Genomic DNA, 23,247 nt, shown 5'->3' on the forward strand with positions numbered 1-23,247 from the left:
GTCCCAGATCATTATGGGGTAGCCTGGTCCCAGATCATTATGGGGTAGCCTGGTCCCAGATCATTATGGGGTAGCCTGGTCCCAGATCATTATGGGGTAGCCTGGTCCCAGATCATTATGGGGTAGCCTGGTCCCAGATCATTATGGGGTAGCCTGGTCCCAGATCATTATGGGGTAGCCTGGTCCCAGATCATTATAGGGTAGCCTGGTCCCAAATCATTATGGGGTAGCCTGGTCCCAGATCATTATGGGGTAGCCTGGTCCCAGATCATTATAGGGTAGCCTGGTCCCAGATCATTATGGGGTAGCCTGGTCCCAGATTATTATGTGGCAGCCTGGTCCCAGATCATTATGTGGTAGCCTGGTCCCAGATCATTATGGGGTAGCCTGGTCCCAGATCATTATGTGGTAGCCTGGTCCCAGATCATTATGGGGTAGCCTGGTCCCAGATCATTATGTGGTAGCCTGGTCCCAGATCATTATGGGGTAGCCTGGTCCCAGATCATTATGGGGTAGCCTGGTCCCAGATCATTATGGGGTAGCCTGGTCCCAGATCATTATGTGGCAGCCTGGTCCCAGATCATTATGTGGTAGCCTGGTCCCAGATCATTATGGGGTAGCCTGGTCCCAGATCATTATGTGGTAGCCTGGTCCCAGATCATTATGTGGCAGCCTGGTCCCAGATCATTATGGGGTAGCCTGGTCCCAGATCATTATGGGGTAGCCTGGTCCCAGATCATTATGGGGTAGCCTGGTCCCAGATCATTATGGGGTAGCCTGGTCCCAGATCATTATGGGGTAGCCTGGTCCCAGATCATTATAGGGTAGCCTGGTCCCAGATCATTATGGGGTAGCCTGGTCCCAGATCATTATGGGGTAGCCTGGTCCCAGATCATTATGGGGCAGCCTGGTCCCAGATCATTATGGGGCAGCCTGGTCCCAGATCATTATGGGGTAGCCTGGTCCCAGCTCTAACTAGCACTGCCAATCCCATACATAAAGCAATAGCGATCTGGGCCCAGGCTACATTGACCGAAGGCTAAAAACACACTATCCTGAGTCTGTCTGTCTTCACTCGAGCACCAGCCCTCAGAGTCCCAGGCCGACATTGTACCACTAACCACTGAACCGAGTCCACCAGTCAGACAACAACTCTTCCCTGTGTATACAGCTCTACCAAACCTCTCTGCCACATCCAGGTAGTCAGTTTGTCATGGTGACACTCTTACTCACCCAGTCTTGCCCAGGGCTCTACACTGACCTTTTTTACAAGGAGCATGTGTGCAACCTAAATGTATGCTCACACAAATATGATGTAATAAATCCTTCATTTTTCTAAATTAAAATTCCAGGTCACACATCAAAATATTTAGGCACATAAACCCGCACCCCTCCATCCATCCAGCTATCCCAGAGTGCATTACACCATCACCCTACTGCCCCATGGGTCTGAAGTCACTCACTGTTGTTGGTCTGTGTCTCTTGCTGCAGTTTGTTAGGGCTGGGAATTGCCAGGGACCTCACAATATGATTTTATCACCATACTTAGGTGCCGACTGCATTCTCATGATTACATAACATATTGGGATTCTATACTGCGATTTGATGTTCCAAACATATTGCTCACCATACAGTGAGGGAAAAATGTATTTGATCCCCTGCTGATTTTGTACGTTTGCCCACTGACAGAGAAATGATCCGTCTAATTTTAATGGTGGGTTTATTTGAACAGTGAGAGACAGAATAACAACAAAAACGTCCAGAAAAACAAATGTCAAAAACGTTATAAATTGATTTGCATTTTAATGAGGGAAATAAGTATTTGACCCCTCTGCAAAAAATGACTTAGTACTTGGTGGCAAAACCCTTGTTGGCAATCACAGAGGTCAGACGTTTCTTGTAGTTGGCCAAGAGGTTTGCACACATCTCAGGAGGGATTTTGTCCCACTGCTCTTTGCAGATCTTCTCCAAGTCATTAAGGTTTCGAGGCTGACTTTGGCAACTCGAACCTTCAGCTCCCTCCACAGATGTTCTATGGGATTAAGGTCTGGAGACTGGTTAGGCCACTCCAGGACCTTAATGTGCTTCTTCTTGAGCCACTCCTTTGTTGCCTTGGCAGTGTGTTTTGGGTCATTGTCATGCACGGAATACCCATCCCCGGCCCATTTTCAATGCCCTGGCTGAGGGAAGGAGGTTCTCACCCAAGATTTGACGGTACATGGCCCGGTCCATCGTCCCTTTGATGCGGTGAAGTTGTCCTGTCCCCTTAGCAGAAAAACACCCCCAAAGCATAATGTTTCCACCTCCATGTTTGACGGTGGGGATGGTGTTCTTGGGGTTATAAGCAGCATTCCTACTCCTCCAAACATGGCAAATTGAGTTGATTCCAAAGAGCTCCATTTTGGTCTCATCTGACAACACTTTCACCCAGTTGTCCTCTGAATCATTCAGTTGTTCATTGGCAAACTTCAGAAGGGCATGTATATGTGCTTTCTTGAGCAGGGGGACCTTGCGGGCGCTGCAGGATTTCAGTCCTTCACGGCGTAGTGTGTTACCAATTGTTTTCTTGGTGACTATGGTCCCAGCTGCCTTGAGATCATTGACAAGATCCTCCCGTGTCGTTCTGGGCTGATTCCTCACCGTTCTCATGATCATTGCTCCACGAGGTGAGATCTTGCATGGAGCCCCAGGCCGAGGGAGATTGACAGTTCTTCTGTGTATCTTCCATTTGCGAATAATCACACCAACTGTTGTCACCTTCTCACCAAGCTGCTTGGCGATGGTCTTGTAGCCCATTCCAGCCTTGTGTAGGTCTACAAACTTGTCCCTGACATCCTTGGAGAGCTCTTTGGTCTTGGCCAAGGTGGAGAGTTTGGAATCTGATTGATTGATTGTTTCTGTGGACAGGTGTATTTTATACAGGTAACAAGCTGAGATTAGGAGCACTCCCTTTAAGAGTGTGATCCTAATCTCAGCTCGTTACTTGTATAAAAGACACCTGGGAGCCAGAAATCTTTCTGATTGAGAGGGAGTCAAATACTTATTTCCCTCATTAAAATGCAAATACATTTATAACGTTTATAACATGCGTTTTTCTGGATTTTGTTGTTGTTATTCTGTCTCACTGTTCAAATAAACCCACCATTATAATTATAGACGGATCATTTCTTTGTCAGTGGGCAAACGTACAAAATCAGCAGGGGATCAAATACTTTTCCCCCTCACTGCATGTCTGCTGCAGAGAGACAAGAGAGAGCCGTGAGAAAAGTAGTTTTGATCAGTTATGGAAATTAAAGTGCTGAAAACATGTTCACTATTTAAGAAGAAGATGAAAAACAAGCTATAAGAGTAAAAATACTGGAGTTTTGGCTCAGGTACAGCCGACTAGCGCTAGCTAACACCACCTACAGTAATAAACAAAAGTAAATATTTTTTACAAATCAATACTTGGAGTCAAATATCAATATAATATTGTCTAAGAATAATATTGCGAAGTGTAACTATCGATTTCTTCCCCCATCACTAGAGTTTGTGTGTCTCTGTAACGGATGTGAAACGGCTAGCTTAGTTAGCGGTGGTACGCGCTAAATAGCGTTTCAATCGGTGACGTCACTTGCTCTGAGACCTTGAAGTAGTAGTTCCCCTTGCTCTGCAAGGGCCGCGGCTTTTGTGGAGCGATGGGTAACGATGCTTCGTGGATGTGTGCAGAGGGTCCCTGGTTCACGCCCGGGTATGGATGAGGGGACGGTGTAAAGTGTTACATCTCCATCCCTCCCTCCCCATCCCTCCCTCCCCCCTCTGGTGTCAGACACAATGTATTGTGCTTCAGAAACAATATGTCACACTATATCTCTGCTCAGTTCTTATTGTGGTCATAACAACCAGCCATATTAAGATACAGGGCAGAGTAATGAAAGAGAGAATCCTTATTCAACCCCATTGGCTGAATGATCCCAATGAGAGCAGTAGTGGTCCTGTCTGTCATGGAGAGAGGTCTGGGCTGTGGCTCAAATGCTACCTTATTCCCTATGCAGTACACGACATGGGCTCTGGTCAAAAGTAGTGCACTATATAGGGAATAGGGTGCCATTTGGGACGTGTTCATCCGACAGCACTGAGTGGAAGGTGTTGAACTTCAACAGGAATGCAGAACAAAGTGGGTTCCCTTTGACATACTCCTGTACACACCAGTCAATTGTGGAAACGGGAACCACATGTTTTCATTGATATCACTCCGCTGGGAGAGGAAAAGTTTAACATTTAAAAAACTAAAACATTTCAAAATGTAGCGGGCTGATTAGAAACAGACAGCGTCCTCTAATTACTAATCATCAGTGACACCAACAATTACCTGAATGATTTAAGAGGACTACAAGAGATGAATATATCTGGCTTTTTAAAAACATTTTGTGGGGATAAAGAGAGGGGAGGTTTTTTTCACGTTGGATAGTGGTGAAAGGAACCGGCTTAAAGAGCATTCGTCCGGATTCAAACCCATGCAGCGGTACATCGTACATGTGCTCCTGAGGAGGCGGCTTAAAGAGCAGTCGTCCGGATTCAAACCCATGCAGCGGTACATCGTACATGTGCTCCTGAGGAGGCGGCTTAAAGAGCAGTCGTCCGGATTCAAACCCATGCAGCGGTACATCGTACATGTGCTCCTGAGGAGGCGGCTTAAAGAGCAGTCGTCCGGATTCAAACCCATGCAGCGGTACATCGTACATGTGCTCCTGAGGAGGCGGCTTAAAGCTCTGACTACTAGACCACCTCTTTGGCTTTTTTCACTGACCATGCAGACAACACACTTTCATAAGGTGGCTTTTTACCAAAAACATAACACCACACTGTCCTGAATATGAACGAATGGAACAACAAAACAGACTAATTTACATCGTGAGGGTAATCGTTTATGACTGGACCCAGAGGCTCTCGGGACCAGAGTGCACTGCAACCTAGAGCCAAGAGAGAAATCTGGGGCATAGTCAGTGGATGACTGCATTCTCTCCTCGTGCGTACCTAATACAACATATGGCGATAAACAAGGCTAACGCACATGTAAATCAGAAGTGCTATGAACAAAATACTGGGCCATTTATTTGTATAATCTGACCTACGTTTGCAATTAGGTCAACGTTTTACTTACAGTAGTGCTTTACTTATATAATGCTTGAGTCCGAAAAAAGCAAAGACTGATTGGCAAACGCTCTCATTTAACTCTCTTGACTGTGAAACACTAGATACTGTATGTAAGAACAACACGTGTAGTGCCTCCTGCCAAGCATCTGTCATTCCCATTAACATACATGACCATCAGCCACACTACCATTACCATCAGCCACACTACCATACCATCATCATGTTACAAGATATAGGTAGAATCTTTGACGCAATAAAATCGACGTACGCCTAAAGAGTACAGAAACAGAATAAGGAAGAGAACTGGGTAAATGGGCGTCATGCATCCTTACGGTAGTTTGTATGTATGAGAATATTATCATTCCAAAAAGGCTTCCTTCAAGTATTACCCTTCTAGGCTGTCCAGACGACATGGTGTAATAATCATGCATTAGAAGTCAGCGCAGGGTTCGATACAAACGATCTGTCCTACAGTTTCAAGAGGGTCTCCTATGTCATCACGGACCTTGACCTCTTGATAGAGGACGTAGTAGGGAGAAGGTAACAACAACACATGTAAAACGTCGGGAGAACAAACAACATAGACTATACTATGGTTTTGTTTAAGTTGACAGTACGGAAGTTGTGTAATGAGCGTGTTTCATGCGCGAGACTGGTTACATAAAGTTGCAAATGTGCAGAGATTCATGCTCCAGTAGTGGTCTCTGGAATAGTCCACATGGCACGTGACCATTGTTATTGTGACCATGCACAGGCTGCAGTCGCCGCTCTTCTATTGCCACTTGCCAGTGCATAACGCAATACCTGGCAATACATTGAATATGCGTATACACCATTGACAGAGTCTACAATTCAGTAAACGATACACCATTATGCAAGGCATAATTCCAGAACCAAACGGCGTAAAAGACCAGTGCTTTCAAATGAGGGAAAAACGAAAGCATATTTGACAATCAAGCGACTTCCTGCATATAATGCACAACATAATTTAGTGCAATGAAATATTGAAATACATTTACATTTGTAGCTATCAAGTTGCATATTTATAAAAAGGCATTGAACCCGACTGCGTCAGTGTCAAAATAAACGAACACCAAAACAAATAAACTGTCAACATCAATAGCTGTTCTTTTGCCAAAAATATTTGACCACATCTGTCAAATAACACATTTACCTGAAATGTCAATCCTTCTCCAATCCACTGTTCTTTGTTGTCAATTCCACAAAATCATAACTGCATGTCGAGGAATGTTGGAGGTTGAAAGAGCGTTGCCAACACTATATTCTCCCGCTATATAGAATCTCAAATGCCTGTCTGCTGTTCGCCTCTCAGAAAGAAATGCGGGGAGAAATCCAGGCCACTGATTGGCTGCAGCACTCCTACCACTCGTGTAAACATCAATCTATTCTCATGAAGGTGATGCAGGACGTTGTTTTGTTTGATCCATAATAGGATAAGTGAATTCCTTCCGTTCTGTGGGAATCTCTGTTCTGTCATGCTCTTTTACAGTATGGCGTATTCGGGGGGCTTCTAAACCATATATCAAATGTTAGATCAGCCAGTGAGGTGATTGTACTTTCACCTGTATTAGCTGCTGCTATTCAATCAATTGTACACCCATCCAATAATGTAATACTTCAGAATATACATTCTGAGTGAAATGTATTCCACAATAAAGAGACAGTACAGGCAGAGTGAGAAAGCAGTAGCACATCACTAAGGTCAAAGGTCATGCCATGTATATAAAAAGATGATAAAATAAAAACAGATTTTCTCCAGGAAATACACCCTGGCTCTAGTCCGGGTACAGGATGTCTTGTGTGGGCTGGTCAACACATGGCCTGTGGGATTCTCTCTCTGGGGAAAGAAGATTTTCCTCAAAGATACAGTGGAGGCAATTTGCATCCCAAATGGCACCCTATTCCTGTAGTGCACTTCTGTTAACCAGGGCTTATAGGGTGTCATTTGGGACGCATCCTCTCTCTAGGGAAATAAGATATTCCCTAAAAGATAGAGATTAGGACAGAACCCTCTACTTCCTTCAACGTCAACAGTTCTGCTTGGAATACACATGGGACTTGAAAATCAAAGTCTCAACATCTCTGTAATTGTATCACTCTGCCCCCATCTAACCTCTGTGGGTCATTTGATTTCTAGGTATGGTTCATTCTCTGATCTTGTCCACTCACGGCATAGACCTCTTTAAAGGGTTATACAACTAGTGGTAATGTTTAACATGTAGAACTGGAGATGATATAATGCAGTGTCCACTGGGGCCAGGCAGGCTGGTGGTGAAACCGCACCAGAGGAGGCTGGTGAGAGGAGGACGCCTCATAATAAATGTCTGGAATGGAGTGAACGGAATGGTATCAAACAAAATGCATTCATTCCGTTTCAGCCATTACTATGATCCGTGTCCTCCCCATTTAAAGTGCTACCAGCCACCACTGTACAGCACTCATGGATTATCCAAGACACTAATTTACAGCTCCAGGAAATGTTTCTTAGGAATGACAAATGCTCTGTCACTTCCTTGTCTGGATATACATAGGGTATAAATTAATGAGATTTATTGTAGTTCAATTGTAGTTCAAGGAGTCTCAGTAGCGCCACTGTGTGGTTAACTTGGGAATGGAACATTTCATTCAAGAGTTGGTACGGTATGTTTACACATTTTATTTTTAAATTCAGGCAAGAACATTATGATCTGATATGGCTGAATTAACAAATAAAACATAGGTAAAACAATTATTTAAATCCCCAGATAAAATACATAAAATTGCTGCAAAATAAATGTCCTTCCCATCACTAATTGTAAATATCCAGTGTAAATTAGAAATGTCCATTTCCAGTTTCAAGTGGTGATCGTCATAGGCAACAGCAGGAGGTCCGTTGGACGCATCACGGTGGCTTCAATCCAGCATGAACATTCTATTTGTTCCCCAGTGCTGTGCTGGGTAAATACTGCTGCCGGTGGACGATTCCATGGCTTCTGACCAGACAACATCAACAGTCATTTTTTGTTCATTTCCCAAAGCTTTGACATGTTGTATCGACCACAGTTAGTCAACATCCAGTAGGTGATCTACTGTACTGCACACGGCCGACGTTCACTATGGCGTGTCAATGCCTTTAGTTCCTCAGGTACTGTGTGTGGCCACCTGCAGAGCATCAGAGACCAGCTACTGATGAGCTCTGTCAGTGCAGGGGACCCCCTCACATGGGCCTGCTCTGGGGCCCTCTCCACCTCCACCCAACCTCCAGCCCAAGGGGTCATCCATCACCACTTCACCTTCCAGACAGAACATTTAAAACATGTCAGTGAGGAAAACCAGCAGATTGGAATTAGTTACACTGATAATCACCTAGGGCTGTGTCCCAAATTGCACCATATTCCCTATGCAGTGCACTACTTTTGACCAGGCCCCATATTCACTGGAGGCTGGTCAAAGGTAGTGAACTAAATAGGGAACAGAGTGTCATTTGGGACACAGCTCTTGCTAAATAAGAAAGATCCGGAGACCTAAATTCAGCGTAGGCATTTAAAAAAGTTCATGCTGAATTGAAAATGTCTGCTCAAACTCACCTGGTATAATCTGGGCGGGTATACTCACCTGGCATAATCTGGGCGGGTATACTCACCTGGCATAATCTGGGCGGGTATACTCACCTGACATAATCTGGGCGGGTAAACTCCCCTGGCAAAATCTGGGCGGGTAAACTCACCTGGTATAATCTGGGTGGGTATACTCACCTGGTATAATCTGGGCGGGTAAACTCACCTGGTATAATCTGGGTGAGTTTACTCACCTGGTATAATCTGGGCGGGTAAACTCACCTGGTATAATCTGGGCGGGTAAACTCACCTGGTATAATCTGGGCGGGTATACTCAACTGGTATAATCTGGGTGAGTTTACTCACCTGGTATAATCTGGGTGAGTTTACTCACCTGGTATAATCTGGGCGGGTAAACTCACCTGGTATAATCTGGGTGGGTAAACTCACCTGGTATAATCTGGGTGGGTAAACTCACCTGGTATAATCTGGGCGGGTAAACTCACCTGGTATAATCTGGGTGGGTAAACTCACCTGGTATAATCTGGGTGGGTAAACTCACCTGGTATAATCTGGGTGGGTAAAACTGAGTATAATCTACGTCTATCTTTGGATAAACTCACCTGGTATAATCTGGGCGGGTAAACTCACCTGGTATAATCTGGGTAATGGGTAAACTCACCTGGTATAATCTGGGTGGGTAAACTCACCTGGTCTGGGCGGGTAAACTCACCTGACAGGTCTAATCTGGGCGGGTAAACTCACCTGGTATAATCTGGGCGGGTAAACTCACCTGGTATAATCTGGGCGGGTAAACTCACCTGGTATAATCTGGGTGGGTAAACTCACCTGGTATAATCTGGGTGGGTAAACTCACCTGGTATAATCTGGGTGGGTAGCTCTGTGCCATAGTAAAAGCCATTTTCCTTTTCTGATGATTTAGTAAAGTTGTCCAACTAGAACAAGAACATATTGACTTATTTTATTCTAATATTTTCGTGCAAAATGGTCCTAACTGATAGTTCAGAAACAAAACACCTTCATACAGACAATACCCCAAATATGACTTTAGAATACGATGACAAAAGTAGTTTAGTGATCACCTTTAATTTGGTTAGGGTAACTGACCTCAGAACAGAAAGATCCAGAAGGTCGACTTGCAATAGTTCCCGTTTCCTGATTCTTGCAGCTACCACAGGAAAAAACAAGGAGGTGCCATGCAGAATGTGTGATTCTACAGGTCTATCTTTGAGATAACTACAGTAATGTGTGATTCTACAAGTCTATCTTTGAGATAACTACAGTAATGTGTGATTCTACAAGTCTATCTTTGAGATAACTACAGTAATGTGTGATTCTACAAGTCTATCTTTGAGATAACTACAGTAATGTGATTCTACAAGTCTATCTTTGAGATAACTACAGTAATGTGTGATTCTACAAGTCTATCTTTGAGATAACTACAGTAATGTGTGATTCTACAAGTCTATCTTTGAGATAACTACAGTAATGTGTGATTCTACAAGTCTATCTTTGAGATAACTACAGTAATGTGTGATTCTACAAGTCTATCTTTGAGATAACTACAATACTGTGTGATTCTACAAGTCTATCTTTGAGATAACTACAGTAATGTGTGATTCTACAGGTCTATCTTTGAGATAACTACAAACTGTGTGATTCTACAAGTCTATCTTTGAGATAACTACAGTAATGTGTGATTCTACAGGTCTATCTTTGAGATAACTACAATACTGTGTGATTCTACAAGTCTATCTTTGAGATAACTACAGTAATGTGTGATTCTACAGGTCTATCTTTGAGATAACTACAATACTGTGTGATTCTACAAGTCTATCTTTGAGATAACTACAGTAATGTGTGATTCTACAGGTCTATCTTTGAGATAACTACAATACTGTGTGATTCTACAAGTCTATCTTTGAGATAACTACAATACTGTGTTATTCTACAAGTCTATCTTTGAGATAACTACAATACTGTGTGATTCTACAAGTCTATCTTTGAGATAACTACAGTAATGTGTGATTCTACAAGTCTATCTTTGAGATAACTACAGTAATGTGTGATTCTACAAGTCTATCTTTGAGATAACTACAGTAATGTGTGATTCTACAGGTCTATCTTTGAGATAACTACAGTAATGTGTGATTCTACAAGTCTATCTTTGAGATAACTACAGTAATGTGTGATTCTACAAGTCTATCTTTGAGATAACTGTGGTTGAGAACTCACTGGATGGTGTGGTAAGATACAGTAAAATGTGTGATTCTACAGGTCTATCTTTGAGATAACTACAGTAATGTGTGATTCTACAAGTCTATCTTTGAGATAACTACAGTAATGTGTGATTCTACAAGTCTATCTTTGAGATAACTTTGACACTTTGGAAGATAACGATTCCACAGCTGTATAGCAGAACTTCCAGTACCTGTGTCTTGCAACACTGTACATGATAACCAAATGCATCGGTGTCATGATTTCCTAGTGGGATTACCTACCTGACACTGTCTGACAACAACGCATCACAATCGATGGAGGGCTCCATTTGCGGATGATTCTAAAAAAACAATCAAATCAACATATCGATCCTGAGAACACATGATTGTGTAGTCTCACTTGTACCAAACTCATGGCTGTGGGATTGAACAAAACAGTTTGCATGCAACTATTGGAATTAGAGTTGCAAAATTCCAGTAACTTTCCCAAAATGCCAAGTTTTTCCAGAAATCCTGGTTGGTTAATCACCACGGCCAGATAGGAGTAGTAAAACAAAGGATCTGACCTGTTCTGCTGTTGCTGTCAGATGACTGGGGAAAGCCCATCTCTATGTCCTGCTGGCTGGCCTGTTTACTCACGTAAACTCTTGTTATAATGTAGTCATACGTGCTCATTTTATTTAACACTGCAGAGACCAGAGGAAGAGAAGACAGTAATGAAGGAAGGAAGACATGCAGTATGTAGCGAACTCTGGTTGTGAGGACCTTGTGTATTGTTAGAACACTGCAAGAGAAACATCCTCAGAGAGAAACATTAAGTGTTGTCATGCCAACTCACACACAGATACACTATTCCATCTGTGGTGTGGAGGAGTTCCATTGTACTAAATCAAGATAACATCTACTATATGGAAGGTATTCAAAAGTATTTTCACATATGTACAATATTCTAACCAGGTCTGGGAGAACTCCGTAAATTTACAAAGTCTCAGAACAGAACTGCTGATCAAGGATCATAATGAAAACACTGGTAAACTGTGGTGTATATGGACTGTGGTGTGGGGGGAACCTGATCCTAGATCAGCACTTTTACTCTGGTAAACTGTGGTGTGGAGGAGACACTTGATACATACAGCCCTTGGACCAGTTTGTAACTCACAGAGATAGATGTGGAGAAGCTGTGGTGTGGAGGAGAACTCAGTAAAGGTGAACCAGCAGCAGTAGAGAGCCAGTAGCCAACATGACCGTGAGGAAGGCGATGAACCAGGAGACTCCCTGGTAAACCCTGTCTCCATGGGTGCCAGGGGCAGGAAGACTGGTAAACTGTGGTGTGGAGAGAACCACGCCCCGTAAACTGTGGTGTGGAGGAGAACTACTCATCACACCTACAGACAGGAAGACCAGCAACGTGGAGGAGAACTCCTGGTAAACTGTGGTGTGGAGATAAACTCATCACACCTACAGACAGGAAGACCAGCAACGTCCACTGGTTACTCATCACACCTACAGACAGGAAGACCTGTGGTGTGGAGGAGCCACGTGGAGGAGAACTCCGTTACTCATCACACCTACAGACAGGAAGACTCACTGGCCACGTCCCGTTACTCATCACACCTACAGACAGGAAGACTGTTGTGTGGAGGAGAACCACTGGTAAACGTGTTGGAGGATGAACTCATCACACCTACAGACAGGAAGACTGGTAAACTGTGGTGTGGAGGAGAACTCACACGTAACTGCTACTGTGTGGAGAGAACTCATCACACAACTGTGGTGTGGAGATGAACTCACTGGTAAACTGTGGTGTGGAGGAGAACTCACTGGTAAACTGTGGTGTGGAGGAGAACTCACTGGTAAACTGTGGTGTGGAGGAGAACTCACTGGTAAACTGTGGTGTGGAGGAGAACTCACTGGTAAACTGTGGTGTGGAGGAGAACTCACTGGTAAACTGTGGTGTGGAGGTGGAGGAGATAAACTCACTGGTAAACTGTGGTGTGGAGGAGAACTCTGTGGTATGTGGAGATAAACTGGTAAACTGTGGTGTGGAGGAGAACTCTGGTAAACTGGTAAACTGTGGTGTGGAGGAGAACTCACTGGTAAACTGTGGTGTGGAGGAGAACTCACTGGTAAACTGTGGTGTGGAGGAGAACTCACTGGTAAACTGTGGTGTGGAGGAGAACTCACTGGTAAACTGGTGGAGGAGAAACTGTGGTGTGGAGGAGAACTCACTGGTAAACTGTGGTGTGGAGGAGAACTCACTGGTAAACTGTGGTGTGGAGGAGAACTCACTGGTAAACTGTGGTGTGGAGGAGAACTCACTGGTAAACTGTGTGTGGAGATAAACTCACTGGTAAACTGTGGTGGAGGAGGAGATAAACTCACTGGTAAACTGTGGTGTGGAGATAAACTCACTGGTAAACTGTGGTGTGGAGATGAACTCACTGGTAAACTGTGGTGTGGAGGAGAACTCACTGGTAAACTGTGGTGTGGAGGAGAACTCACTGGTAAACTGTGGTGTGGAGGAGAACTCACTGGTAAACTGTGGTGTGGTGGAGAGAACTCACTGGTAAACTGTGGTATGGTGAGAGATAAACTCACTGGTAAACTGTGGTGTGGAGGAGATGAACTCACTGGTAAACTGTGGTGTGCGGAGGAGATGAACTCACTGTAAACTGTGGAGATGAAACTGTGGTGAACTCACTGGAGATGAACTCACTGGTAAACTGTGTGGAGAGAACTCACTGGTAAACTGTGGTGTGGAGATGAACTCACTGGTAAACTGTGGTGTGGAGAGAACTCACTGGTAAACTGTGGTGAACTCACTGGTAAAGGAGAACTCACTGGTAAACTGTGGTGTGGAGGAGAACTCACTGGAGAGAACTCACTGGTAAACTGTGGTGTGGAGGAGACTGGAACTGGAGGAGAACTCACTGGTAAACTGTGGTGCGGAGGAGAACTCACTGGTAAACTGTTGTGCGGAGGAGAACTCACTGGTAAACTGTGGTGCGGAGATAAACTCACTGGTAAACTGTGGTGCGGTGCGGAGACTGGCAGGGTCCATATAATGCTGGATGAAGATGAACAGGACGACCATGAGAAGCACAAGGACGCCCAGTGTAGCAGACAACACCGTCACAAAGAAGTACCTGAGGAGGAGAAACATAGAGAAATGTGGCTTTGATCTCAATCAAATGTATTGGATTTAACCTTGTTCTTTTTATATGAGCCACAAAGTGCTTTCCAGTTACAAAGCCCAGACCCCAAAGAGAAAGCAAAGCAGAAGCTAAAGCAAAGTGGCTGAAATAAACTACATTTAAAAAGAACAATACTCAAAACAATATTTCTTCAAACTCTTAGTAGTCAACGTTGCCTGAAATGGGCCATCCTCCCATGCTTCCTCTTACCAGTAGTTCTGTCCCCCCACACAGTTGTTCAGCCATTTACAGTGGTGGTCAAAGTCTTCAATACACTTGTTGCACACACCACAGTGTTTCACTTTTGGGTCCCTGGAGAAAGACACAGAAACCACATCAACCTTGTTGATTTCTTCAATGAGAAAAAAAACACAATTGTATCTCAATTTTATAGTATAATGCAGCAGGTCATAAATATATACTTATAAAGGGGTAATCCTGAATTCAAACCAGAACAAAATGTCCGGCCGCCACTTTTAAAAGTGAATGAAAACATTTGACCAATTCCAGATGGCCTTTTTAACGAGACTTGTGTGAGATACATACACATTGATTTTACACAGGTAGCAGTGTAGGTTGTGGATAACATGTGGTTGTTTCTTCTTGTCGAAGACAGGCAGTGGGTTGGAGTAGCTCTTCTTGGCACGGACGCCTGCCTCTGCTGGGTCTATAGACACGGCAGCTAGATGGGTGACCAGGTGCACAATGAAGGCTATGCCAGTCAGCTGCATAGTGGAAAGGTCAAGGGACTAACAAGGGAAATATTGATACAATTGATCAAATAGCCACAGCATGAACCATAGTAGAATCCAAACCAGCTTGAATATCTGATTCAATATCGACGTATGACATAGTGTCCACTCTCAGTCCAGATGTCATTTTCACAGACCTTACAGTGACTTCAAGTGACTATACTGTATACTAGTGAATAATATAACATTAAACTCATTCATCATCTTCTCACAGAAGATTCCATTTTATTTATTTATTTCACCTTTATTTAACCAGGTAGGCAAGTTGAGAACAAGTTCTCATTTACAATTGCGACCTGGCCAAGATAAAGCAAAGCAGTTCGACAGATACATTGTGTGTGGAAGAGCCACACATAAGAAACGGGGCCTTTAGGAGAGCCATCGAGGTACACAAAAGCTTCTCTATGTGAGGAGGAGTAGTAGTGCCAAGTCTGAATAAATCTACCCTTTCTGTTTCTGCCATCAACCTGCTCGTCTTTAAACAAGAGGTGCAGCTGACATCATGCTGCAGTCAAATCAAGACAAAAGAGCTGTGATGACAGTGGCTTACATCTGAAATGGCACCCTATTCCCTACATAGTGCACTACTTTAGGTCAAAAGTTGTGTACTATGTAGGGAATAGGGTGCCATTTTGGGACGCAAGGCAACACCAAAGCCTTCTGTGCAATTTATAGGTCTTGCTCTTAACTTAATAAAGCAGAAATATTTCAGGAACTGAAACCAAGCAAGACATCTCGCAGAAAACATCTGACCTGAACCCCTCAGTCAAATATTTACACTTATTTGAGTTGAGAATGACTTTTGGTACTATTCTATTGGTTCTACTTGTACCTAGAAAACTAAATCAAATGGTTCTACTTGTACCTGAAACTAAATCAAACGGTTCTACTTGTACCTGAAACTAAATCAAATGGTTCTACTTGTACCTGAAACTAAATCAATTGGTTCTACTTGTACCTAGAAAACTAAATCAAATGGTTCTACTTGTACCTAGAAAACTAAATCAAATGGTTCTACTTGTACCAGGCAAAGTAAATTGAGTGCAGCTCAAGTATTTGAAAGTGTTTGACCCCAGGCCCCCTTGAAACCTCTTCAACCTCTGCTTTCGACCCAGAGTCCTTGACTCCTTGAGTAAAGGTTACAGAGTAGGCCATGTGGCTCCAGGGTGAAGGTAGTAGTGGGATATAGATCCCGAAGCCAACTACAGCCATGTAGCTGTATATTGTCCATCCCACCAGCTGGAAGGAGTGAGGGGGACAGGCCCAGCCGTTAACCCTGGAGAGAGATGCCGTCGAGGGGGTCACCAGCTCATTCCTGCTGCTGCCGCGTGCAGGGGCCGTCCGCCTCAGCCCCCGCCCAAAACAGCTCATCTGGAACACAGAGACACATAGGATCAAGGTCCTATGTTTGAACTTGCAACCTTCCGGTTACTAGTCCAACGCTCTAACCACTAGGCTACCCTGCCGCCCCATTCAGTGCACTACTTTAAACCAGGACCCATAGTGCTCTGTCTGTAGTGCACTATATAGAGACTAGTGTGCCATTTGGGACACTGGTTATAGTCTATGATGACTAGGACCCTGGTAATAGACTATGATGACTAGGACCCTGGTTATAGACTATGCTGACTAGGACCCTGGTTATAGACTATGCTGACTAGGACCCTGGTTATAGACTATGCTGACTAGGACCCTGGTTATAGACTACGACGACTAGGACCCTGGTTAGACTACGACGACTAGGACCCTGGTTATAGACTACGACGACTAGGACCCTGGTTATAGACTACGACGACTAGGACCCTGGTTATAGACTAGGACCCTGGTTATAGACTACAACCCTGGTTATAGGCTACAACCCTGGTTATAGTCTATGATGACTAGGACCCTGGTTATAGTCTATGATGACTAGGATCCAAAGTTCTTCATTTTTTGTGTCAAATGGCCAAGGACAACTTTGCCCCCCCCTTCCATCATCACACCAAAAGTGAAAGGGATGTTTTGTGTCTCTTTTAGAATGCATGATGCCACACCTGGTAGGCTGCGGTTACATTTGCCAGGGAAATGAGTTGAGTTGGAGCATGACGGCATCGTTACCATCCCCCACAACCACCCTGTATTAACAGCTTTTCTCACAGTGTCCATAGCGGTTCAGCATAATATCTAAACACTCTGGGCCAACGTCCCAAATGGCACCCGATTCCCTATATATTACACTACTTCTAACCAGGACCCATAGCGCTCTAGTCGAATGTAGTGCCCTATATAAAGAACAGGGTGCCGTTTGGGACGGACGCAACTGTGGTCATAATATCCAACCCTTCTGGACGGTTTTTGGTTAAGATGAAAACAAATCTACTTCCTTTTCTTTGGACTATCGGGTTTTTAAAAACAGAAGTTCGTTTCACAAGGAGGATATTGCTTTGAGTAGTCAGGCAGGCACAACATTTGAACCTTTCCCAATCAAAGCTCAACTTTTTCTATGACATTTACGCGGACAAACTCCTCCTATGCCACTATGCTTCTATCGTTATATCTGACTTAAAATGGTCCCTTCCTCGTCTTACCTTCCCCACTAAGCTGTCAAAATCATAATGACCATTCTCTTTATTTTCAAAATGCAATTGTCAGAATGTTAGTGCATGAAAAATGATGCTGTAGAGCTAATCGTTTTGTCATCATCACCTTGGCATTGAGCCAGCGCTTTGACATGGGCGTATGATCCTGTCTGCCTCCTGAGTTCATTGACAGGGGTTGAAATTCGGTTGCCTAGCAAATTCAGTAATAAATCCCTTTGGCGTATTCATTAAGCGCCATACGGAAGAAAATGTACTGAAACTGGGAAAGACTAGTCTGGACTAAACCCTCGTTTTCGTTTGCAGTTGCAAAACGTTTTGCTCCGGTGTGGACTAATGAATAGGACCCAGGCTTCTTATTTGCGCTCCTGCCAATCGGATGGTTTCTCCGACTACACTGTTTTGCTAGGCAAATAATGTAGCCCTGGTTCCCACAATAGTTGAAAGATAAATCGAGACAGGAAAATGTATAGAGTCAAATGGCTTTAATATATAGAAGCCATAACAAAATGCACCAACCGGACGTTAAACTGCGAATGTTCCATGATGCGTTGTGTTCATCTGTCAGTCACACACTCAACAACGCGAGCAAACACCACAATCAGAACTAACCATTTTCCAAAACACCAACGTGCACAGCTGCAAACATAAAATACATACACTGATTATACACATATCAAAATACATCAAATAAGCTATTGAAGTTGACCTTTTTACATCTGTAAAGTGTATTCAAAATTATTAGAAAATTACTTACTTTTGTCGGATGGCGTTCAAAAACGAAAAGCACACTGTGATGACAAAAATAAATATTTGCTCAAATTAAGAAGCAGAATTCACCGTCTTGATTGCCCATAATTGTTTGTTTTACCCAATCAGTCGGACTTTTGTCTCAGCTACAGTCTCTTGCCAAAACGCAAAAGCGCACTGAATCAATTGGGCAGGCAACAATTAGGAAGGCTACTAGGCTATATAAAATGTAACGTACGTAAGTCCATAGTAAAATCCATATCAAAGGAACTCGCACGGTGGGTGACAGTCAATCATCATAAGTTGGAGAACTTATCTCGCGGTGCGACCACTGCTATGGAAACTGGCCTTGGAGAAACGCGCATGCGTATACGGTCACAATAGAACACCCTCTAAAAGGATGCCTTTTTACCAGGCTGACTGCACAACCAAGTTTGAATATTTTGCATACCTAAAACATAATTTTTAATAAAAATGAAATGTGTGTGTAACATATGCAGCCTAGAACTCTAGCCCTATGACCTCGGCATTGCATCCAACTTCATGTAGCCGTAATTAGGGAGATTCCTTTCCATGACTTGTTTGTTTCTTTTGGAGTAATTGACTTTACAGTTATTATGCTACATCATTTATAGCCTCCACAGAATAACGGGAACTGAAACCAGGTAGGACATACTGTGTCAGTGAAACTTCTGCTTTCTTAACAGACTCCTACACATACTTTAAAGCCTGCATCCTAAATAGAACCCTGTTCCCTTTATAGTGCACTTTGTGCCGGGGCCCATTTGGGATGCAGCCTTCGAAGTATGTGTAGGAGTCTGTTCTAGTTCATCCCAAAGGTGTTCGATGGGGTTGAGATTTCCCTTCACTGGATCTAAGGAGCCTTGCCAGAACCATGAAAAACAGCCCCAGGCCATTATTCCTCATCCACCAAACTTTACAGTTGGCACTATGCATTGGGGCAGGTAGGGTTCTCTTTGGCATCCGCCAAACCCAGATTCGTCTGTCGGACTGCCAGATCGTGAAGCGTGATTCATCACTCAAGAGGACGCGTTTCCACTGCTCCAGAGTCCAATGGCGGCGAGCTTTACACCACTCCAGCCGATGCTTGGCATTGCGCATGGTGATATCAGGCTTGTGTGCGGCTGCTCGGCCATGGACAACCATTTCTTGAAGCTCCTGACAAACAGTTCTTGTGCTGATGTTGCTTCCAGGGACAGTTTGAAACTCAGTAGTGAGTTTTACAACCGAGGACAGATGATTTCTATGCCCTACACGCTTCAGCACTCGGTTGTCCCGTTCTGTGAGCTTGTGTGGCCTACGACTTCGCGGCTTAGCCGTTGCTGCTACTAGATGTTTCCACTTCACAATAACAGCTCTTACAGTTGACCGGGCCAGCTCTAGCAGGGCAGAAATTTGACAAACTAACTTGTTGGAAAGGTGGCATCCTATGACAGTGCCACCTTGAAAGTCACTGAGCTCTTCAGTAAGGCCATTCTACTGCCAATGTTTGTCTATGGAGATTGCATGGCTGTGAGCGCGATTTTATACACCTGTCAGCAAAGGGTGTGGCTGAAATAGCTGAATCCACTAATTTGATGGGCTGTCCACATACTTTTGTATCTATAGTGTATATTGTTCCTTTGTATCCTGTTTCTTACCTGTCCCTAATGGTCTGAATGAACCCTTTTCATAACTTGATGGGCATAAACCAGCACAGACCTACTAACAACATTGACACTCATTTCAGTGTGATGTTTTGAACTCAACATTACATAGTCTCTTTCCTCACAGCCACAGAGATACAGTGGCTGTGAGAAGAGACGGAACATTGTAACGGAACAACTGTGTTACCTTTCCATGAATACAAGAGTCCATTCTAGAATTGTCCTTAAATAGAACAGACAGTCCAGCTAAAACTGGTGGGTTGGACATGTAGCTTAGCAACAATAGCTCTTGGGTGGCCTGTAAGAGACTCCACTCCAACATGCTTGTTCCTTTTCTCTCTAACAGTGGGCAGCCATGTAAACACAGGGACCTTTTCACAGCGGACCAACACAACCTGCGTGATAACATCCTTTATGAGAGGAGGACTTCACAAGGAGGAAAGTTGGTAGGCTCCTGGGGCCTTATTATATATCAAGTGTCTCAGAGTAAAAGACTGCTGATGTAGGATCAGTTTAGCCATTTAGATAACAATGAACAGGATTACATGGACAGGGGGGAGTCTGATTCTAGATCAGCACTCCTACACTGAGATGGTTGATACATATTTTTAACCTTTATTTATCCTTTATTTAATTAGGCAAGTAGATACAAACAAATCCCTATCTACAAAGACAGCCTACCCCGGCCAAAACCTCCCCTAAGCCGGACGACACTGGGCCAATTGTGCACTGTCCCATGGGACTCCCAAATTACGGCCGGTTGTGATACAGCCCGGGATCGAACCAGGGTCTGTAGTGATGCCTTAGACCGCTGAGCCACCCGGGAGCCCTTTTATACTGCTCTGATATCTGCCCTCTTGAAAAGTACGAGGTCAGACTCCACTGTATCATATCAATCCCTGAAGTGCCCAAAACATTTAAAGGAAAACTAATGACTGTGAGTACTGTGTAAAAACACAACCTGATGACACAGTACTGTGTAAAAACACAACCTGATGACACAGTACTGTGTAAAAACACAACCTGATGACACAGTGCTGTGTAAAAACACAACCTGATGACACAGTACTGTGTAAAAACACAACCTGATGACACAGTACTGTGTAAAAACACAACCTGATGACACAGTACTGTGTAAAAACACAACCTGATGACACAGTACTGTGTAAAAACACAACCTGATGACACAGTACTGTGTAAAAACACAACCTGATGACACAGTGCTGTGTAAAAACACAACCTGATGACACAGTACTGTGTAAAAACACAACCTGATGACACAGTACTGTGTAAAAACACAACCTGATGACACAGTACTGTGTAAAAACACAACCTGATGACACAGTACTGTGTAAAAACACAACCTGATGACACAGTACTGTGTAAAAACACAACCTGATGACACAGTACTGTGTAAAAACACAACCTGATGACACAGTACTGTGTAAAAACACAACCTGATGACACAGTACTGTGTAAAAACACAACCTGATGACACAGTAAAAACACAACCTGTGTAAAAACACAACCTGATGACACAGTACTGTGTAAAAACACAACCTGATGACACAGTACTGTGTAAAAACACAACCTGATGACACAGTACTGTGTAAAAACACAACCTGATGACACAGTACTGTGTAAAAACACAACGTGTGGCGACTTTATTCTCTTAAGTATAGCACACATACAAATAATCTGTACAATCATGACCTTCCACAACATGTCTGAGGTTTTCTCTCGTTGTCCCCGGTGTGTTGAGAGCACAGAGTCAGACAACAAAACAACCAGTGTGGTTAAATACAGGACGTCAGATCAGCTCTGAGTAGAAGTTTCCTCTAAGCCACAGATCTAGGATCAGATTACCCATCAAACAATGTCTGACCCCAGACCAGTAGTTAGAGGCATCTTCTACCATCTCCCTAGTAGTTTCTCAATAACAGTATAGCAATACTCAAAAGTCTTAATGTGGGATACACCAGAGACACATTTGTTTGTTTTTCAAGCCAAAGAATATAATAATTTAGATAAAGCATGTTTTTAAAGAGTTAAAACAGTTTTGTTTCCTTTTTTGCCTTGGAAAGTTGAGTATCATAGTATAGTGATACTGGTATTGTGACCAGAGCTACCCCAGTTAGAGGCAACTTGCCAGTGTGTGGGTTAGCTGTTGGATGTGGAGCCTGGCTCTGGAGACTGGAGGAACTCATAGGTCAGCTGTTGGATGTGGAGCCTGGCTCTGGAGACTGGAGGAACTCATAGGTCAGCTGTTGGATGTGGAGCCTGGCTCTGGAGACTGGAGGAACTCATAGGTCAGCTGTTGGATGTGGAGCCTGGCTCTGGAGACTGGAGGAACTCATAGGTCAGCTGTTGGATGTGGAGCCTGGCTCTGGAGACTGGAGCAACTCATAGGTCAGCTGTTGGATGTGGAGCCTGGCTCTGGAGACTGGAGCAACTCATAGGTCAGCTGTTGGATGTGGAGCCTGGCTCTGGAGACTGGAGGAACTCATAGGTCAGCTGTTGGATGTGGAGCCTGGCTCTGGAGACTGGAGGAACTCATAGGTCAGCTGTTGGATGTGGAGCCTGGCTCTGGGGACTGGAGGAACTCATAGGTCAGCTGTTGGATGTGGAGCCTGGCTCTGGAGACTGGAGGAACTCATAGGTCAGCTGTTGGACGTGGAGCCTGGCTATGGAGACTGGAGGAACTCATAGGTCAGCTGTTGGATGTGGAGCCTGGCTCTGGAGACTGGAGGAACTCATAGGTCAGCTGTTGGATGTGGAGCCTGGCTCTGGAGACTGGAGCAACTCATAGGTCAGCTGTTGGATGTGGAGCCTGGCTCTGGAGACTGGAGCAACTCATAGGTCAGCTGTTGGATGTGGAGCCTGGCTCTGGAGACTGGAGGAACTCATAGGTCAGCTGTTGGATGTGGAGCCTGGCTCTGGGGACTGGAGGAACTCATAGGTCAGCTGTTGGATGTGGAGCCTGGCTCTGGAGACTGGAGGAACTCATAGGTCAGCTGTTGGATGTGGAGCCTGGCTTGGAGACTGGAGGAACTCATAGGTCAGCTGTTGGATGTGGAGCCTGGCTCTGGGGACTGGAGGAACTCATAGGTCAGCTGTTGGATGTGGAGCCTGGCTCTGGAGACTGGAGGAACTCATAGGTCAGCTGTTGGATGTAGAGCCTGGCTTTGGAGACTGGAGGAACTCATAGGTCAGCTGTTGGATGTGGAGCCTGGCTCTGGAGACTGGAGGAACTCATAGGTCAGCTGTTGGATGTGGAGCCTGGCTCTGGAGACTGGAGGAACTCATAGGTCAGCTGTTGGATGTGGAGCCTGGCTCTGGAGACTGGAGGAGGTCAGCTGTTGGATGTGGAGCCTG

The 23,247-nt window shown here is 44.3% G+C and overlaps 2 protein-coding genes across 2 annotated transcripts in view; both read right to left on the minus strand.

The window, feature by feature from the left end:
• Nucleotides 1-6,479, minus strand: part of LOC115116525 (tubulin polymerization-promoting protein) — a 35,737-nt gene extending 29,258 nt beyond the window's left edge. The window contains exon 1 of the mRNA XM_065027418.1: nt 6,311-6,479. The gene's annotated coding sequence lies outside the window, so the exon portion shown is untranslated. The remainder of the gene's footprint in view (nt 1-6,310) is intronic.
• A 1,314-nt stretch (nt 6,480-7,793) lies between these two features.
• Nucleotides 7,794-19,550, minus strand: zdhhc11 (zinc finger DHHC-type containing 11). Its single transcript, XM_065027420.1, is given in 17 exon segments — nt 7,794-8,429; nt 9,571-9,649; nt 9,822-9,882; nt 11,216-11,276; nt 11,497-11,619; nt 11,774-11,782; nt 11,962-11,968; nt 12,131-12,211; nt 12,214-12,256; nt 12,415-12,452; nt 12,522-12,547; nt 13,955-14,079; nt 14,338-14,439; nt 14,674-14,852; nt 16,023-16,250; nt 18,068-18,094; nt 18,213-19,550. Coding segments are annotated over 16 exon segments (1,275 nt in total). The 5' UTR covers nt 18,071-18,094; nt 18,213-19,550; the 3' UTR covers nt 7,794-8,319.
• Between the last annotated feature and the right edge of the window lie 3,697 nt (nt 19,551-23,247).

The sequence above is a fragment of the Oncorhynchus nerka genome, linkage group LG14, assembly GCF_034236695.1.
Source record: "Oncorhynchus nerka isolate Pitt River linkage group LG14, Oner_Uvic_2.0, whole genome shotgun sequence".
NCBI lineage: Eukaryota > Metazoa > Chordata > Actinopteri > Salmoniformes > Salmonidae > Oncorhynchus > Oncorhynchus nerka.